This window comes from Pseudopipra pipra, chromosome 4 (assembly GCF_036250125.1).
Source record: "Pseudopipra pipra isolate bDixPip1 chromosome 4, bDixPip1.hap1, whole genome shotgun sequence".
Lineage (NCBI taxonomy): Eukaryota > Metazoa > Chordata > Aves > Passeriformes > Pipridae > Pseudopipra > Pseudopipra pipra.
Genome location: NC_087552.1, coordinates 61,480,836 through 61,498,076, shown reverse-complemented (window position 1 = coordinate 61,498,076; position 17,241 = coordinate 61,480,836). Strand labels below are relative to the sequence as shown.

Sequence of the window (17,241 nt, the reverse complement as noted above, 5' to 3'; positions counted from 1 at the left end):
CAAATGAAGCAGATGGAAGGCTGTTGAAATTGAAGGTATGAGTCTTCTGAGCTATAGACAAAATGAACAAGCAGGCAGTGTTGAGAATAGCAGAGTTATCAAGAGTTTGGAGTAGGTGTGTACTATCTGAATGTTCACATGTTCAAACTGAAAATTTTAATGGGAAGAGAACAAAAATATACCAGCTACATTCACTCTTTAAACAGGTAGCTTTAAGGAAATAAAATGCTGCTTTGGAAGTCATTCTGCATCCCGGCTTCAGAGCAGCAACTCTCTTCAGAGCAGTGACTCTCAGCATCACAGAGGTACCACTACCTTTTCCAAAAACAAGGGAGTGACAAAAGTCTGTGGTGGCAAATGATCTTTTCCTAATGCAAAACTTGATACAGGTATCAGACTTTGGTCACTTTTAGTGCAGACATCTAAGCTGGTGTTGGACTTGCATCACAGTGGACACCTGTTCATTGTCATTATGACCAGGAGCACTTGCTGCTCTTAGTTGCCAAGTTTTATGGGACAAATTTTTCTGAGTTTCTGGACAGATGGAGGCAGCTCACAAGAGTGAGCAGCCTCTGAGGAATTGGGGCCAGAGGTTGTCCTGTGGTCTCAGAACATAGGTTGAGAGAAAAGAAACAGCAGATTCATGTTTGGGACAGATGTCAGAGATTAACCCCTGCCTCTCCCAACTGAGAACTAGATGTGTTACTAGAGAAGCTGTTGGAATAGAAAACTGAGGCATTCAGACATCTGCCAGCATCAGCAAAAACTTGCCCCAACTGCTGAGCGCCCCTACTGACTTTGGATCAGGTTCTAGAGGGAAATTTCACCAGTTGCAAGAGTTACAAGCTTGCCAGACCCCATCAAAAAACGAAAACTGCAAATGAACTTTCACTGGTGACTCTTTAGCTGGTTTCAAAAAACACCAACATGATGAAAAACAACTGAACAAAATCAATTTCTGTGATTTAAAAAACTATATAGTACATAACCCCATAGTATTTTTAGGTTGATAACAGTTAAGACATGTAAATAGCCTTATTCAAGTAGAATGCACTAGAAATATAAAGAGATACTGAGAGCTAGCCAACAGTCAGCTGGTAACAGGTAAGCAGGACTCAAGTTCCTGTTCTGTAAAACTCAGCAGGGGGGACTTCAACTCTATCTCTCCTGAACCGCTTTCAGGACATTCTGTTTCATCACGGTGCAGGACAGAATTTTTTTCCTGACCTCTCTAAATTTGCATGGGCTAGGAAAGTATCTTTGCTTTACACATGTATCAAGATTCAAGTTGGAGTAGGAGCCTAACTTCCAAACAAGAGGAATGTGCATGACTGTGGGGAAAGACAGTGGAGTCTTTCCACGTATCCTCCTCCCCTCCCCTTCTTGCAATTGTCTTTGATGGGCCATATAATTTGTCCAAAGATAAGAACACCAGGTGGGAATTGCAGGAGGGACTGTCTGGATGCTCACAAAATAAATGCATTCTAGAGACCAGGGAGCTGTGATGATGGTAACTGATCTTTGGTACACCTGTGCTGCAAAAGGGTAGAAAATGCTGCCAGAGATGGGTGTCCTGGTTCCGGCCAGGATAGGGTTAATTTTTTGCAGTAGCCTTCAGGGGACATGGTTACGACCCAGAGGTTATTCTATACCACCTCAAATCCTTGCCAGAGCATGGGGAAAGGGACTCCAGTCTGGGGAGAAGGGGCTCTTGCTGGTCATGGCATACATCAAACCTGAATATAGGGAACAATCCCTTCTGGATGTGTGCCCAGGTAAAAGCACTAAGATCCAGTTACACATGGAATTAAAATCCTAAAGTAGCTCCCATAGGTGCTTTGTCACTTTGCCATTGTGCATTGGGCAAGGACAAAGACTGTAAATGTGAACGTTTCTAGCTGGACCTGCTTACATTATAACATTTTAGACCCGCTGATCTTATACACTGCATTGGCATTATTTATATACTGTCTTAGCAATAAATTTAATCATAATCATCCACATAACCAGCATCGCACTTCTTGTGCCTGATCGAGAGTCTTCTCTCTACTACTCTGTCACAATGTGACTCCTGCTGCATCCAAGGGAAGAACAATTCTCCCCCTCCCTGTTTTCTGCTCGGAAAGGACTTTGGGAGACAGAAGGTATGAAAGACCGGAAAACTGTAAACATTCACTCACAGAATCATTAAGGTTGGAAAAGATCTCCAAGATCATTGAGTCCAACCTTTGACCAACCACCACATGAACTAAATCATCAAGGTATTTCTGGAGTGCTTCCTGCAACGGTGACTCCACCACCTCCCTGGGCAGCCCATTCCAATGTCTAACACTTTCAGAAAAGGAATTCTTTCCGACATCCAGACTGAACCTCCCAAGTTATGCTTAACTACAGTAGACTATCCCTGTAAAGCATAATAGTAATTTAGATGACACTTTGAAAGTACTTGTAATTTGAGACTACTGAACAAACAAAAACTCCAAATAGGGATTGACAGTGATTGTGGCCTGGCAGAAATGTCTATTTTGTTCATAAGGAAGAAGCTGTCAGTGAGTAAAACATGCGTAAGCTGAAAGTTTATGGAACAGGCAGTTTTTACCCTCCCTTTAAGGAAAAGTGGCTCTCCTGCTGAAAGATAATTCCTTTAATGCCTTCATATTACAGAATAATTTAATGAGATACACTGCCTAAACAAGATGTTCCTAAATGTTATCCATCACTAAGGGGAAGGACAGTAGAAGATCTTCCAGGAGCTTAGCTTAAAGACACTGGCATTGATCTTCAGAGCTGTATTTCTCTACTGAAATCATTAGATAACAGCCAGTCAGAAGGATGTGCCACAAAACACACAAGTGCTTTGTCAATCACTATAATCCATCAGATGAGCTGTGCCTGTGAAATAGGCAAACACAAACTGTACCACAGGAGGACAGGTACTACCAGCAGAGAGAATAAATCATAACAACGTACAGTGTGCAACGGGGGCTTCCTGAGGAACCTCCTGAGCAATCTCAGTACTGAATTCAGTGTAAGGAAACAAATGGAACAGATGCAGGGAAGGACTCCAAATCCCATCTACAAGACAGTAGATGCACCCTTTGAAAAACAAGCAGTTCTTGTTGAGCCTCAAAGAACAAAGGCTGAGATGAAATCTACAGCTTTGGTCTATGCAGGGGGTGAAGGGAAAGAAAAACAGGAAAAAAAGAAAATATTCAACTTATCCTACAACTGCACACAAAAAAGAGTATACACATTAGTATCAGTAATATATAGGAATGTATCAAGCAGTATGTTAACAAGGTATGTATTAGTATGGCAGTTAGTAGGAGTTATTTTTCAGAGCAAGGATATTTTCTTTCTAGACTAATTTGCTTAGAAAAATATTATGTGTGCACTTTTACAGTGTGCTAAGCCAGGTAAACATGTTCCCTACCGTTTATATACCTAAAATATAAGCACCTGTAAACATTTTTTAAAGACATTAACCAGGTAAAACTTATAGATATGACTGCAACCACACGCATTTGTAAAAACAAGTTCCACAGCAAAACAATCAAAGGAAAATAAAATATGGCAACTCGGGTTTTTGGCAAACATTTTATAATTTTTATATAAAAATCTCAGTAAGAAACCTAGCAGAATATCTGACGGAAACATCTGCCTTACAACAAGTTCAAAAAAAACTCACAAAAAAAAAGAAATAAAGAAAAAAAAGTAAAATTCCAACCCCCAAAATATTTTTTAATTATAAACCAGAATATCAACAAAACACTTAAAATAATCTCAGATTGTTTGGCAATTCATCACATCATAACAAGAGACACATTTGATCATATGAAAAGTTTAACTTTATATACAACTTCACTTGAACATTTGCTCTTACCAGAGTTAATATACATTAAAAAAAGATTCTGGCAATAATACCAGGTTCTGTTTTTAATACCTGTGTATAAAATGTAACATAAAATGCTGAAGCTCTATAGTTAGGAGAAGTGACATTTGATTTCAATGGGTCCCTCTTTGTTGAAAAAGACAAATACTGAAAGAACAGCTGTTTAGTTGCAAAATAAAACTGTTTCATTTTAGGGTGGTGTTGGCTGTGAATAAATCTAACCTAATACTATTTACTTCTTGAGGTCGGTAGTAAATTTACAAGTGAAAATATAATCTAGTTAGATTACATTTTAAATTTCATACTTTGTCACAAATGTGAACAGAAAGGAACCAAGTCCCCTTCACTATGCTAAACTACTTTAATGCATGCGAGAAAAATACTTTACCAACTGTCTGAGCATATTTTAGAGAACTTCAGACTTTCGACAGTCCTGGGGGAGCAGAGGGGAAGTTTCCTACTGACATCTGCATAGAATGTAAAATATATAATTAAAAAACCCTAAGGTATATACTAAAGTTTACAGACCAATGCTTTCCATATAATAAATAAAATGTCCATCATCGATTAGATTCATACACAGAGTAAAATACAACCTATTTTTACAAGTTTATGTACAAAGTGTATTAGTAGGCACATGTGTGCCTTATGGGCTGGAAGCATTTGCATTAGCATGTCACATTGGGAAACTCCAACTTTCCAAGTCAGTGATAAAATATATAACTACTTTGTTTTTCATTCAGATACAAAGTAAACTTATTTTTCATCTGAAATAAATGTACATAATATTCTGTATAAACAATAGTTTATAAAGCTGTTTAAAATGTAACTTAAAAGTACTGCATTGTTTAACTTAGAGCTCTGAAACAAGCACGTGCAAATCCCTTTGCTTTAAAAAAAATAGAAGCACAGATGTTTTTCTTCCTTTTGACTTTTTCAGGAAGAGTACTAGCTGGTAGATATTATCGTTTTGCTTTCTTTCCTGGTGTTTCCTCTGTTTTCTGCTGGCCTTTTCTCCGTACCACTGTTGGGCTGTCCTCCCTTCTACGCTTTGCAGACTGCGCCTTTAACCTGAAAGGCATTATTAATAATTATTTTAACAATGGTAGGGTCTGTAAAACAAAAGGAGTGGTCAGGCACAATTCTCTTTAGAGGACTAAACTAAATTGTCTACCTCTGATTAATTACAAGGATATATTATTTAAAAATACTACTAACACACTCACATGCTCCCATCACATCTTAACAGGACACCGTGTACTAATAATTCTGTATTTTGAAGAGTGCACCATATGCAGAATTTGGGGCTAGAACTCTCCTTCCTTCTCTTCTTTGTAAAGATTTGTGGGTTATAACAGAAAATAATGGACTACATTACCTTGTACCCTGTCTCACAAAGACGGAACAGCGGCAACAGCAGCTCAAGTCTTGCATACACAAGAGGGAGTAAAGGGCAGAGATCATATACCCTTACCTCTATTTAAGCATACATCTATAAGCACACCATATTTCAGATGCAACTGGCTTAAACTCTTGGCCATTCTAACCATTCAAAGAAATGAACATGAGGTGAACTGTGATGGCCCATCAGTGCACGATACATGTGTCTCGGTTCAGTTTGAAGATACTGCCACATTTCACAGAGGATGACAGATACATTTGGCATATAACACATTAAAAAGTGTACCAGGAAAGGAGGGAAAGGGAGATATACTCAAAATTTGATATGAGGACTCTCAGAGTTTCTCCTCTTTTTATCAGCTAAACTTAGACTTTTTTAAGCATTAGAATCATGTCATTATATTTGGCTTTAACCTGAACTATCGATGTTCTTTCCCTCCACCTGGGAAAGAATCACGGCTGAAGTTAAAATACTGAATAACACCATTTTCAGATTCTCCCAGATTTCAGGCTTCTGAGGATGTAAAGAAAAAAATATAGTCTTCCAAATGTTAAAGAAAGGAAAAAAAAATAAAAACATAAACAGAAGAAAATCCTTTAAAAGCTTTTATATATCACAAGAGAACAGAACAAAACTAGACTGCTGTTCAGATTTTGAAACAGTGTATTACATATAAGGAAAGGATCAATGTAGTGGCTTCCAAAACAAATACTCAAAGTGGATTCAACTTTAATACTTACTGTGTCAATGGAGGAGATTTATTAATTTTTGCATCACTTGGAGATCTTTTTTTAGTTGCTAGTTTCTGTCGTTTTCTAGGAGAAACTGAACTTGGACTGCTGCCTTTAGAAGTTGCACGTGTGGTTGGCTTGCTGGGCTGTTTTCTGTAATACAAAAGAATGATGAATGCATATATAACAAGATACTTTAACAAGTCACTTTCTTCTTGCATTCCAAGTGCAGCAAATTAAGACTACACAGCATTTGCAACTAGTATATAAAAGTTGCCAAAAGAAACAGTGAAAAAACTGTATTTGCTGCTTCAAGACAAACTTCAATGCCAAGCTGTGTATTTTCAAATGGCTACTTTACTGACAATATTTAGCATTTAACTAAATAAAAATACTCGTTCCAAGTCCGCAATAATTTTGGTACATAAGTGTCCATGTTTAAAAAAGCAACTTGTTATGAATTCACTCTTATGAGCTTTGGTATCCACTACTTCAAAACACAAAAAACTTGTTACTGGCCACTAACTTCATAGTTTGGAAAACAGGTTACTTAAGTCAGAGAAACTGTTAATCCAGCAATGCTGAAAATGAAGCATCATTCCCTTCTACAGAATTATTCCCAAATGCTGCTTATAAAATGCAGACTGTACATAGCACCTTCAGGTAGAGATGCTTTGTTACAATTGGAGCTAGAAAGGCAGCACTGGAAAACTGAGACACAACCCCAAATCTATAAAAAGTAGATGTTTCCACAAGCAATCAGAATAAAACCACTAATATCTAAACCTTTATTACAATTTTAGAGTTAACAATTATGTGAGACTAACAGAAGTCCCTCTGCCTTTACCAAAACAAAACTATTGTTTACTAAGTGGTAAACGTTCTGAGTTTTTATTTAAATGAAAATCCCATAACTGCTTTCTGATTCAGCTCTGAAATTATCAGTTCAAGAGCATAATGCGAACTGTGCTTCAAATAAGGCCCAAGGGCTAACATATAACATATAATATCTTTATGACTGAAGTAAATCCGGTCAATTTAAAGAAATCTCACACTAACATAAAAAAAAGCTTGGACTCCAATTCTGTTCTGCATGGCAGCAACATAAATCAGAACTTTCCAAAGCTGCTTTCTTTCACTGTTTCCCCAATAAAATCAAGAGGATAAGCTCTGCTAGAATTCAATTTGCCTACAAAAAGGCAGACCTGTGCTAAGGGAGATGAGAACAGCTTCATAAAAGAGCTCTTGCTACCACACCAGTCTTTTACAGTAAGACTGCTCTCCAATCTTGCAGATAACCACACTAGAAATTAAATCCTTCAGCACTGCAGATTCATCTATTTAAAAACCAGGAACTTACATGGATAATCATATTTTCACATTGTTCCAACTCCAAATACTAAACGGTGAATTGCAGAGTCAAGTCAGAGGTCCCATTTTTACCTATCAGAACTAAGTGTCCTTAGACTCAGCTTCTGAGGCATCACTTAGGATGAAGACTGCCAACAGGAGCAATTCTTACCTTCTTACATACTCAAGTATGCCTTTATGAGATCCTAACAGTTTCCCCCCACCCTTCACCTTTTGTCTCTTCATCCCTAGGAAAGCTGTACTAGAATTAGAATCATAATTATTTGGGAAGCTCTCATCAATTTAAAGCACATAAACAAAAAAAAGACAAAAAAAGGAAGTAACAATCTCTTCCCTGAAACAAACCCCACAACTAAGACCAATGCAGAAAAAAGCTTGCTATTGGTGTCTCTATGCAGTTACCTTTGAGCCTCTAATCTTGTGGCTGATCTAGTTGTGGCCCTGGAATGTGCATCATCATCTTCCTCACCATCTTCTTCCTCAGCTTCCTCTTGCTCTTTTAGTTCATCTTCAGAAGATGTTAATTTCCGACGTTTTTTCTCTGGCTCCAGTGTTTCTGTCCATGTAAAAGTTTACACATGTGTTATAATTTTCCAAAAGCCCTCCAAAATGACATGAACACTTAACTTAGAAAAGGTATTCTAGTCACAAATCCCATTTCCAGTAATTTTCCATTTCCTTCATGCTTCAACATTTTTAGTTCACACTTGTTTGACTTAATCTTGCTAACACATTCACCATAGTTTACTTACACAGCTCATAGCCAGTATTCATAGAAAATTCATGAGGCTTTACAGAAGCATCTGGGATGTAGCAATTCTGACATGAGATTACAGCAATTTACACATATTTACATAATATTTACACTAGCTGTAACTCAATGATTTTTCCTCAAGAAAGGAAAATTGAATAAAGCTTATCTTGTTGCTATTAGTAAACAGAAAGGCACAGTAATATCTTCTAATTCTTATGGAGTAGCACAGTTTCATGCTTTTACCAGTTTCCTCTGACTGAACCAGAGAACGTCTGGACTTTCTTCCCCTTTTACGCACAGCCATTTCTGCTTTCTCAGCTTCATCTTCCTGAAAAAACAAAATGGAAGCAAGTAAGTCAAGAACAATTTACTTTACATAGAAGACAGACATTTTTTGTTACATTCAGCTTATGGATTTACAAATTAAAATGGTTGCACTTACATTTGTTGTTTCTTTCTTATCGGATACATCTGTACCTAAAAAAAAGGAAAGAAAAAAACTTAATCCTGAACTTCAAATCTTTCACCCATCGATTTGAAAGGGTGTTCTTTCATACTCTGTCAACTTCGCATAAACATCACAGAAGATCAGAAAACATTTAAAGTCTCTTTTTAATTTAGAATATGGCTTTCTTGTATTCTGTTATATACAAAGACTGGGACAATGATTAATTTTTTTTAAGTACTAAGGCTTTATATGACTGACAGTATTTATTGCTTTGTTGCATATGCTGTTCTGTTTTCATGGAAAAGCAAAAGTTACTCCCTTTTAATTACTGTCAACTAATGACAGAATCACAGAAAAATTTAGCTTGGAAAGGGCTTCTGGAGGTCATCTAGTCCAACCTCCTGTTCAAAGCATGGCTAAATTAATTGATCTGATCAAGATCTTGTTCAGTCCAATTTTGAAAGTCTCCAAGTACATGGTTCCTCCATGTGTTCTAGGCAATCTGTTCTAGTGCTTAACTGTGCCCATGGTGAGGCACCAAGATGGTTGTAGCTCAAAAAGACACTATTTAGAACCTGTCTAATACCTAGTATGCAGAGTCATTACATGACTCTGCTGAAGTACTTCTTACTTCCAATTCAGTAATTTTTGCTGACTGGCCTGTGCATGTTAAAACACATCTATAACTCTACAACTCATGTCTCAACCCAGCCTGTATCTGTGGTTACCATTTCTACCATGACTAACTCTATATCCCCACATCACCATTGGTGAATCAGAGCTCAAATCAGTCCAGCAGTTTAATTACCTAGGTAGCCTCATCTCCTTAGATGGTAAGATTGATGGGGAGATAGACAACAGGTTAGCAAAGGCATATAGTGCCTTCGGAAAGCTTCATAAAAGAGTTTGGCAAAATAAACACTTGAAGAAAAGTACCAAGATCAGTGTTTACAGAGCCATTGTGCTGTCTGCTCTCTTATACGGATCCGAATCATGGGTCATCTACTGCCAACACCTCCGACTCCTAGAACGCTTCCATCAACGCTGCCTCCGTACATCCTAAACATCCACTGGTCAGATTATGTGACCAATACATCTGTTCTAGAACAAGCAGCAGTTACAAGTATTGAGGCCATGTTGCTGAGAACACAGCTGCGATGGGCAAGACACGTCTCAAGGATGAAGGACCACCGCCTCCCTAAGATCCTGCTCTATGGTGAACTTGCCTCCGGCTGCTGCAAGAGAGGAGCCTCGAAGAGGAGATACAAGGACTCCCTGAAACAACATCTCAGCCTTGGCCATATTGATCACCATAACTGGTCTACTCTGGCCTCAAATCGGGAGGTCTGGAGACACACCATCTATAACGCTGTTGCTTCCTTTGAGAACGCCCGCAGGTTCACTCTTGAGGAGAAAAGACAATGCAGAAAGAACCGTGTCTTGCAGAATATACCACCTAAGGAGTCTTTCTGCTGTGCCTTTTGCAACCGGACGTGTCTTATCTCGTATTGGTCTTTTTAGCCACCAACACACTTGTAACAAACGTGGGCAGAGCCCTCCCCAAATCTTCGTTCGTAAAGCCTGGCCATGATGAATTAGTTTCAAGTTCAGTGTCTGTGCTATGGAAGAATGCTGCCTTCAGAAAACAGATGTCTCAACTTCCTCTGCTGTACCGACCAAAAAGAAACTCTCTGCACCCCACTCCATATGCGAGTCTGTCCCTGCCACGAACACCCAGAAATCACCAGATTGAGTGAACTGCACAGAGGGATTCTACTTTGCTTTCTCTTCACTGCCAGGGGTTTTCAAATCCTTTTGTCACATGACTGCTAACAGAGGATGAAAAGTTTAACAGTGTATTTCATCTACTTTATACACTCTTTTTAACATCACTGTGACATTAACAGCCTTTTACCTGGAAAATGGAATTAAGCTTGAATTACACAGTCAAGTGACTGTCCTTGTCAATAAAAAGGAAACCAGAATGTAGTTTGACTCCTTTGTCACATTCTTGTTTTTTCTCTTTGTGTTGATAAAAGCCAAGTACCACACAACCAGCTAACCCTTCAGAGACAATTTTGAAGCAAATGGATTAAAGCTGACATTTTAACAAATGTGGAAAAAATAGGAAACAGTTCATATGTGCAGTGCAGCCAGATTAATATCTCTGTAGAAACAAACTTTTGGAAACTCTAGAAGATTTGTTTTGAAGATTTGTTTTCCAGGTTTGTTGCATGTTTGTTTATATTTCTTTACAAACCACTTTTTAACCTGCCTTTCAGGTTCATCTGCTTCCTGCCATGGGTTTTAAAGTCTGTTTTATGAATGGTCATAATTAAAATGATATGTTTAAACAACCAGTGCAGTTCAGAGTCTATACACAAGAAAAATTAGGAAAGCAATAGTAAAGTATTTCACTTAATTTGATTTTAGTTTGAAGCACCAAAAGTACATTTCTCAGTCAAGCTACGCAATCATCTTCTAAAGACCTTACAGCAGCTGTGAAAGGGGAAAGAAACATCCCCTCGAGATACCACTAAGCTCTTTAGACACATATCCACAGATAGGTCAATTAACTGAAAAAAATTTAAAATTTTAAGAGTTAATGTAGTGTGGTTAATAGTCACTGTATGAAAGAAAATCAGCAGAAATGGAAAACAGTCACTAAGAACAAGTCTGACGGGGTACCTACCTTCCTCTGAAGCTCTGCCATGTGGCTAGCCACACAAATTAGTTATTAGGTGTATTCTGCTATGCATCAATCAGCACTTAACAGTGCTGCTGCATCTTTGAATTTAGTTCTTATCAAACTGCTCTTTTTCAAAATTAAAAACTTGGTAACAATTAGGGACAAGTCTTCAATTCATCTGTTTACTCAGATGTTTTTGTTCATGAATAACACTGACTGCCAGAGATCATGTTTAGGAAGGACACATGCGATTTTCTTTTTCTTGAAAACCCACCTCTGTTTCTTCTATCTTTTGTTTTATATGGTAAAGCAGATATAACTTTCTTACCTATTTGAGGTGTTTTCCCTCTACTTGCAAAGGTAGAAAACTGCAGCTGAAAATAAAAAAAAAAGTGGGTTTCTTAATTTAAAGAAAACCAGAAAAATCCAGCATTGTACTACATAATCACAGAGACTTGCTTACATGCATTGTAGAGCTTATTTGTCAATCTAGAAGACATGAACACTCTAATGAGCACCACAAAGTTTGTACTGAGTTTAACATAGGATACATTTTTCCATTTCTGATAAAAATCAGAAACAAGCCAAGTCAGCCCATAAACAAATAACAGCAGTTCCAGTAACCTAATTTACACTAGTCATTGCAATAAAAGACACAAAAGGTAAAAGCCCTTTCAGTCAAATACATTTCCGAAGATTTAACTATCAACAATACAAAAAAGTTTAGTACAGTCACTTGATGTAATCGCACAAACAGATTTACAGAATTACAAATCACCAGAATTTTTAATTTACTCATAATGCAACAAAGTTATGTATAATTACACAATCTCTTATGAGTGTCCAAAAAATCATATTCTTTCATCACTGAACAACTCCACTAGGATGCCTATGCTTCCTCTGAAGTAGCACCATGTTCCCAAAGCAGCCCTGAGAAAACTGTCATGCAAAGGTAGTATCTCACCTTACAGAACCCTCATCTCAGATGGGGGCAGGTAACGCTCCTCCCAGAGCCAGCCTGTAACTGACTGACACCACTCACTCATCACTAAGAGGTACAGGACCTTTACAATAGTTGAACCAGAACAAGATGGTTCTGTTCCAGCACTGAGGCTGCCAAGGTACATCTATTTCTGAGTGTGATTTTAAAATTAGTTTTAATTCTTAACTGAACAAAAAAACCCCCAAAAAACAACCAAACAAAATCCAATCCAAAACATCAGAACAGAAACCCCAAATACCAAACCCCACACCAGTTCAAATTATATCTCATTAAATTAATATTGGGGGGAAAAAATTAGGAAACATTAGGAATTTTGAAACAAAACTCCAGTAGACCTGTAGAAGGGACAGGACTCAAAGAGCTGCCTGAAATGCTGTGAGGAAAGAGCAAGCAGGGATAAGAACTCCTGCTATCCATATCCGAGGTGAATTTCCAAGATTTCTGACAGCCATGTCAGCTGGTGCCTCACCAGGCAAGCAGGCAGAAAACACATATTCCAACACACCTTCACTTTTAAAATAATCCCTTTTCTACACAATAACGTTGATTCTGATATACAAGAATTCCCAAGGGAGGAGCCTTCCAGTAGAATAAATCCAACTACTTGTACTCCACAAATATGCCTGATCCGTTACTACCCTGTGTTGTTATCCACTTGGATTGCATAAACAATACCAACAGAACACTCTCTTAGCAGTGAATGTACTTCAAAGGGTTAAGAAATTAAACTACTGCTGAGCTTTAAAAGACATGCTTCATGAGCTCTTAAATTACCAACCAGCATGTCTCAAGCTCTTGAATGAACTGTAATGTTGCAATACAGGTAATACAACTGCTTTACATAATATTTTATTTTACAGCTATTAAGAGATACTATGAGCTATTTTTATGATACATTCATTAGAGGAAAAAAAAGAATTCAAGTTTTTGAAACAAAGTCACCCTCGCTCTTCAGGACAAAATTAACTCTCAGCACAAATTAAAAGACACGTGTGCACACAATCAAAATTTCACCCTGCCCACAAGTATATATTGCCAGCTAGTGTAACAGTTGAGATTTCTACTAAGTGAACTAAGTTTGAAGCTGATAGGTTATTTGCTACATTCTGACTTTTTTCTTAAAAGGTTCAGCTATATTAGGAGATAATATTAATAGTTTTTGTTTGCTTAGAATGAACTCAAATGATCAAGTTTTCCATAAGATGTTTCTGAAATGCTGTTAACTATTAAACAGATAAATGGCTCTTGAATTACCGTGTTTAAATGCACCCAAACAAAATAAAGGCACTTACATTCCCAGTGCTCATATCAGCTTTTGACTCCCCACCTGAGGGAAGAAATATGAGTTCAGAACTTGAATGTCACTATTTTCCTTGTTTTTCCACATAAGTATTATGAACTACTTACCACCAGGTTGTACTGCTTCAAGAGGGTATTTACGAGGCCGTCCCCTTTTCCTTTTCACTATTACAGGCTGATTTTCCTATTAAAAGTAAAGGAAAAACATATTTTAGTTACTGAAAGTGACATTTAGCATTTGAGCAATACAATGCAAAGACTGCTGATAGCCAAATTCATAATGTGATAGCGGCAGAAGTACTGCCTGTCAGTTAAAAAATACAGATGAGGCAGATTTCACAGGAAGAGACACAGCCTTTTATGAAATCAACTAATATAGCTGAAAAGAAACAAGACAGCTCCCAGTTAAGCAAAATTCTCTGTGGCTGAGCTCAGGCACAAAAAATGCAGTGCCTTCTTCTCCCTTCCCCACAATGGTCTCACAGATGCTGCTGCCTTACCCTATACAACAACTCCAACCTTTGTATCTTGTCAGTCCTGTTCCCCAGTGCCACACAGCAAAGGTTACATCCTATAACAGTTGAGCAGGTGCTATCAAACAGTTAATATCCCAGTTATCCCAATACACAGATTGCTGATATTCTCTACATAAACAGGGTCTTTAGCAAAAAAAGGCCTCTTATTTTGAAGTTTGAGCTTTGAAGGACAACTTTAAGTAACAAATATGGTCAGATGTTCAGACTGCAAAATCCCCAATAACAGACTTTCTCCTATTTACGAGGAAAGAAGATTAAATGCCTCATTCAGCATTTACTGAAGTCTAGCAGTATCTCCAGAAGGGTTCTTAGTGACTCAAGTCTTGAGTCAACAAACAAAAACATATTTAAGTTTTCTTCCACTTCCAAATCTGAGGCAAGATGATGAAACCCAATGCCTTTATGAGATCAGCATCAATTTTCACCTCTAGGGTTCAGACATTGGTCTACAACCACCACTGCAGATTACCACAAGTATATGCCTAAGTGATAATGTATAGACTTTTAAAACTGCTAAAAGATAAAAGCCAAGTCATATTTGTTAGTGACTAAACTGTTCACATCAATTACAGGATTTTCAGGGAACATGATCACTATACAATACAACTCTACAGAATTGCTTTTTAGACAATTTGTAAGTACTATTAAGTGTATGAAGGGAGTTACTCCCACTTCAACAATCAGCCACTGATGCTTTATGGTCTGTGAGTTTATACTTTGTGACAAAGCACGACATGAGTCTTTGGTACTTTAGAGTACCAAACAAATTTCCACAACTATTTCTATGTAGGTGAAATCATAGTTTTAATATTGCTGTCAACAAAATTTAAAGTACTTATTTTCAGTGTGAACTTGCACTATCTTAGTTAGTTAATATGAATAAAACCACTCACCTCTGGAGAATTTTCATTTATTTCTACACAGTGCTTTTTATTTTCAGACATTTCTTCTTCGATGCTAAATTCATCTTCACACATGCAAAAAAAAAAAAAAGTTGTATACCTTTGCTTTATTAGGCAAAGAAGGCAAAGAAAAAGGTACAAGCCATAACCTCTGCACTGAAAACATGATTTCATTCTCTAGCCTAAAATTCCCTAAAAAAACCCATCAGATATTAACACTGTGGATACATCTTTTATTATTTATTTTAGTGCAATTCATAAGTCAGCTACAACAGTGCAATTTGCATGCTCTTTCCTAGTTGGTTTCTCTACAGAAACAAACAGGATTGATGATGGTGAATTTTGATGGTGAATACATAATAATTTTTACATGAAAGGACACCTCTTGCTTGTGGTCAAAGCTAGGAGAAATTCTTGTCACATAATCCTAACTGTGCTATTTTTCCAAGTTTATTTATTATCTCAGATTAGTTTTCCTACCCAAGGTACATACTGAAGCAATAACGGAGCAAATGGGTGACAGCACAGCAGAAACATCGAAACTTCTCTCACCATTAAGGAACTAAGATTAATGCATTACTTGATAGCAGTAATAGAACAGACATCAACTAGAGAATATATGCAAGTTTTTACTGGGATCAAGTTCATAATTTTTCTTAAAATCATTCAAATGAAAAGAAATTAGCCTTTAGTATGGGTTCAGAAAATCTACCATAGTGGGCAGTTTCATTACCTTTTTCTTCTGCAGTACCTTTAGGAGGTGTACACATTACATCAATTTCTTTGGACACTTCCGCGGTATCACCTGAAATAACGTCCTACATTATTTTGAAACAAGAAAGAAAAGAGAATCTTACTACAAATTACAGATCAGTCAGTTACTTACGCTAAAAAACAACCACAGTCCAATACATGAGTATTGTACTCATCAAGATTTTGTAATGTCTCTAAAACACTTTGGTGCTGAGAAGCTTCATCAGAAATCAGTGTGTAAGCCAGTCTGAAAAATTTTCCATGTACTCCTAAAAAGAATACCCATTTTGTCCTGAATTCCTGTTTTGACTTAGTAGGAATCAGTGCAAACCCAAAACTCAGGTGAAGTCCAATACCCTTTTGAGGATCTCAGATCAGTATGACCATGTAGGTGCTGAACTGACTGGACAGCTGGGATCCAGAAAAGTTCCACACTACCCTAAGCTCCTAACTATTGTGCAAATCAGCCCACCACACCTTGAAGGGATACAACAGAGACTCCAGTCTTTTTTTTTTGTTTTTTTTTTTAAAATTGTCTCCCCCTTGAAAAAGTAACATTCTCTAGTCAGTTTGTATTCAAGACAATGCAAAAGCAGTTCAGAGTTAACAATGAAAACGTCCCCCAAAATAAACTCCTATAGAAATAAAGACTTAGATTTTAATCTTATTTACATTGTAGTTGCAGAACATTAACAAGAAAGTTCTTGAAAATACCTTCATGTTATCAGGTTTTGTTTTGGAACACTGACTTTGTTCATCTTTTTTTACATCCTGAGCAATCAGCTGGTTGCCTGCAAAACCAAGTATTAATTGAAGTGTTAGAAAAATGTCTTCTGCATTTGTCATATTTTCATGCTGCTTTTATATCAGTTCATCATTACCGAGAAGTCTGAAAAGTAGCATCTTAAAAACATGGGAACAGAAATTATTCTAATCACTCTTCGAAAAAGAAGACAAAACAATTCCAAAAGAGAATTCCATGTTTCTTGTATGTTACAGGTGTGGTTTGCTTTGTTTGTTTGTTTTTAAAGATAAGCTCAAAACTGAAATTTGACAGGTACCACATCAAGAAACAGAATGTCAACTTTAACTTCAATTCACCCAGAGACAGAGAAAGCAGTTAATGCTATGTGGGACACTAACGAATACGTGACTTCTAATTACTCACTTAATCAAATCAAAATTCTTAGAGGAAGAATAAAAACTGTTATAAAAAAAAATACTAATAATTTTACTAACTTTTTTTTTTCCTAAATTGCTCTGATGGTGAAAAGACAAAAAGCAGTTAAGGCCAGAGCTCAAACAGATATTACACAGTCAGTCTCAATTACTATGTCAGCAAAATGCGTAACTTATTTCTAAGTTAACTTCATCTAAATTTAACTTAAAAATGTTTATGCCATTCAACGGACTGAATTCCTTCTCACTTTTTGCTTCTAGACAAATAGAAGGTTACACTAA

The 17,241-nt window shown here is 37.1% G+C and overlaps 1 protein-coding gene across 3 annotated transcripts in view; it reads right to left on the bottom strand.

Moving 5' to 3' along the window:
* Positions 1-3,715: 3,715 nt before the first annotated feature.
* The window catches only part of BOD1L1 (biorientation of chromosomes in cell division 1 like 1), a 36,485-nt gene continuing 22,959 nt past the window's right edge, over positions 3,716-17,241 (bottom strand). For 2 of the 3 annotated variants that reach the window (XM_064653220.1, XM_064653219.1), the window contains 11 exons: positions 16,495-16,571; positions 15,761-15,845; positions 15,019-15,092; positions 13,698-13,773; positions 13,583-13,617; positions 11,616-11,661; positions 8,593-8,627; positions 8,394-8,478; positions 7,799-7,952; positions 6,035-6,178; positions 3,716-4,963 (listed from right to left, as the gene is read on the bottom strand). In XM_064653220.1, the coding sequence (XP_064509290.1) occupies positions 4,855-4,963; positions 6,035-6,178; positions 7,799-7,952; positions 8,394-8,478; positions 8,593-8,627; positions 11,616-11,661; positions 13,583-13,617; positions 13,698-13,773; positions 15,019-15,092; positions 15,761-15,845; positions 16,495-16,571 (920 nt within the window). In that variant the 3' untranslated portion in view covers positions 3,716-4,854. The remainder of the gene's footprint in view (positions 4,964-6,034; positions 6,179-7,798; positions 7,953-8,393; positions 8,479-8,592; positions 8,628-11,615; positions 11,662-13,582; positions 13,618-13,697; positions 13,774-15,018; positions 15,093-15,760; positions 15,846-16,494; positions 16,572-17,241) is intronic. The other variant, XR_010430248.1, reaches the window with a different exon arrangement.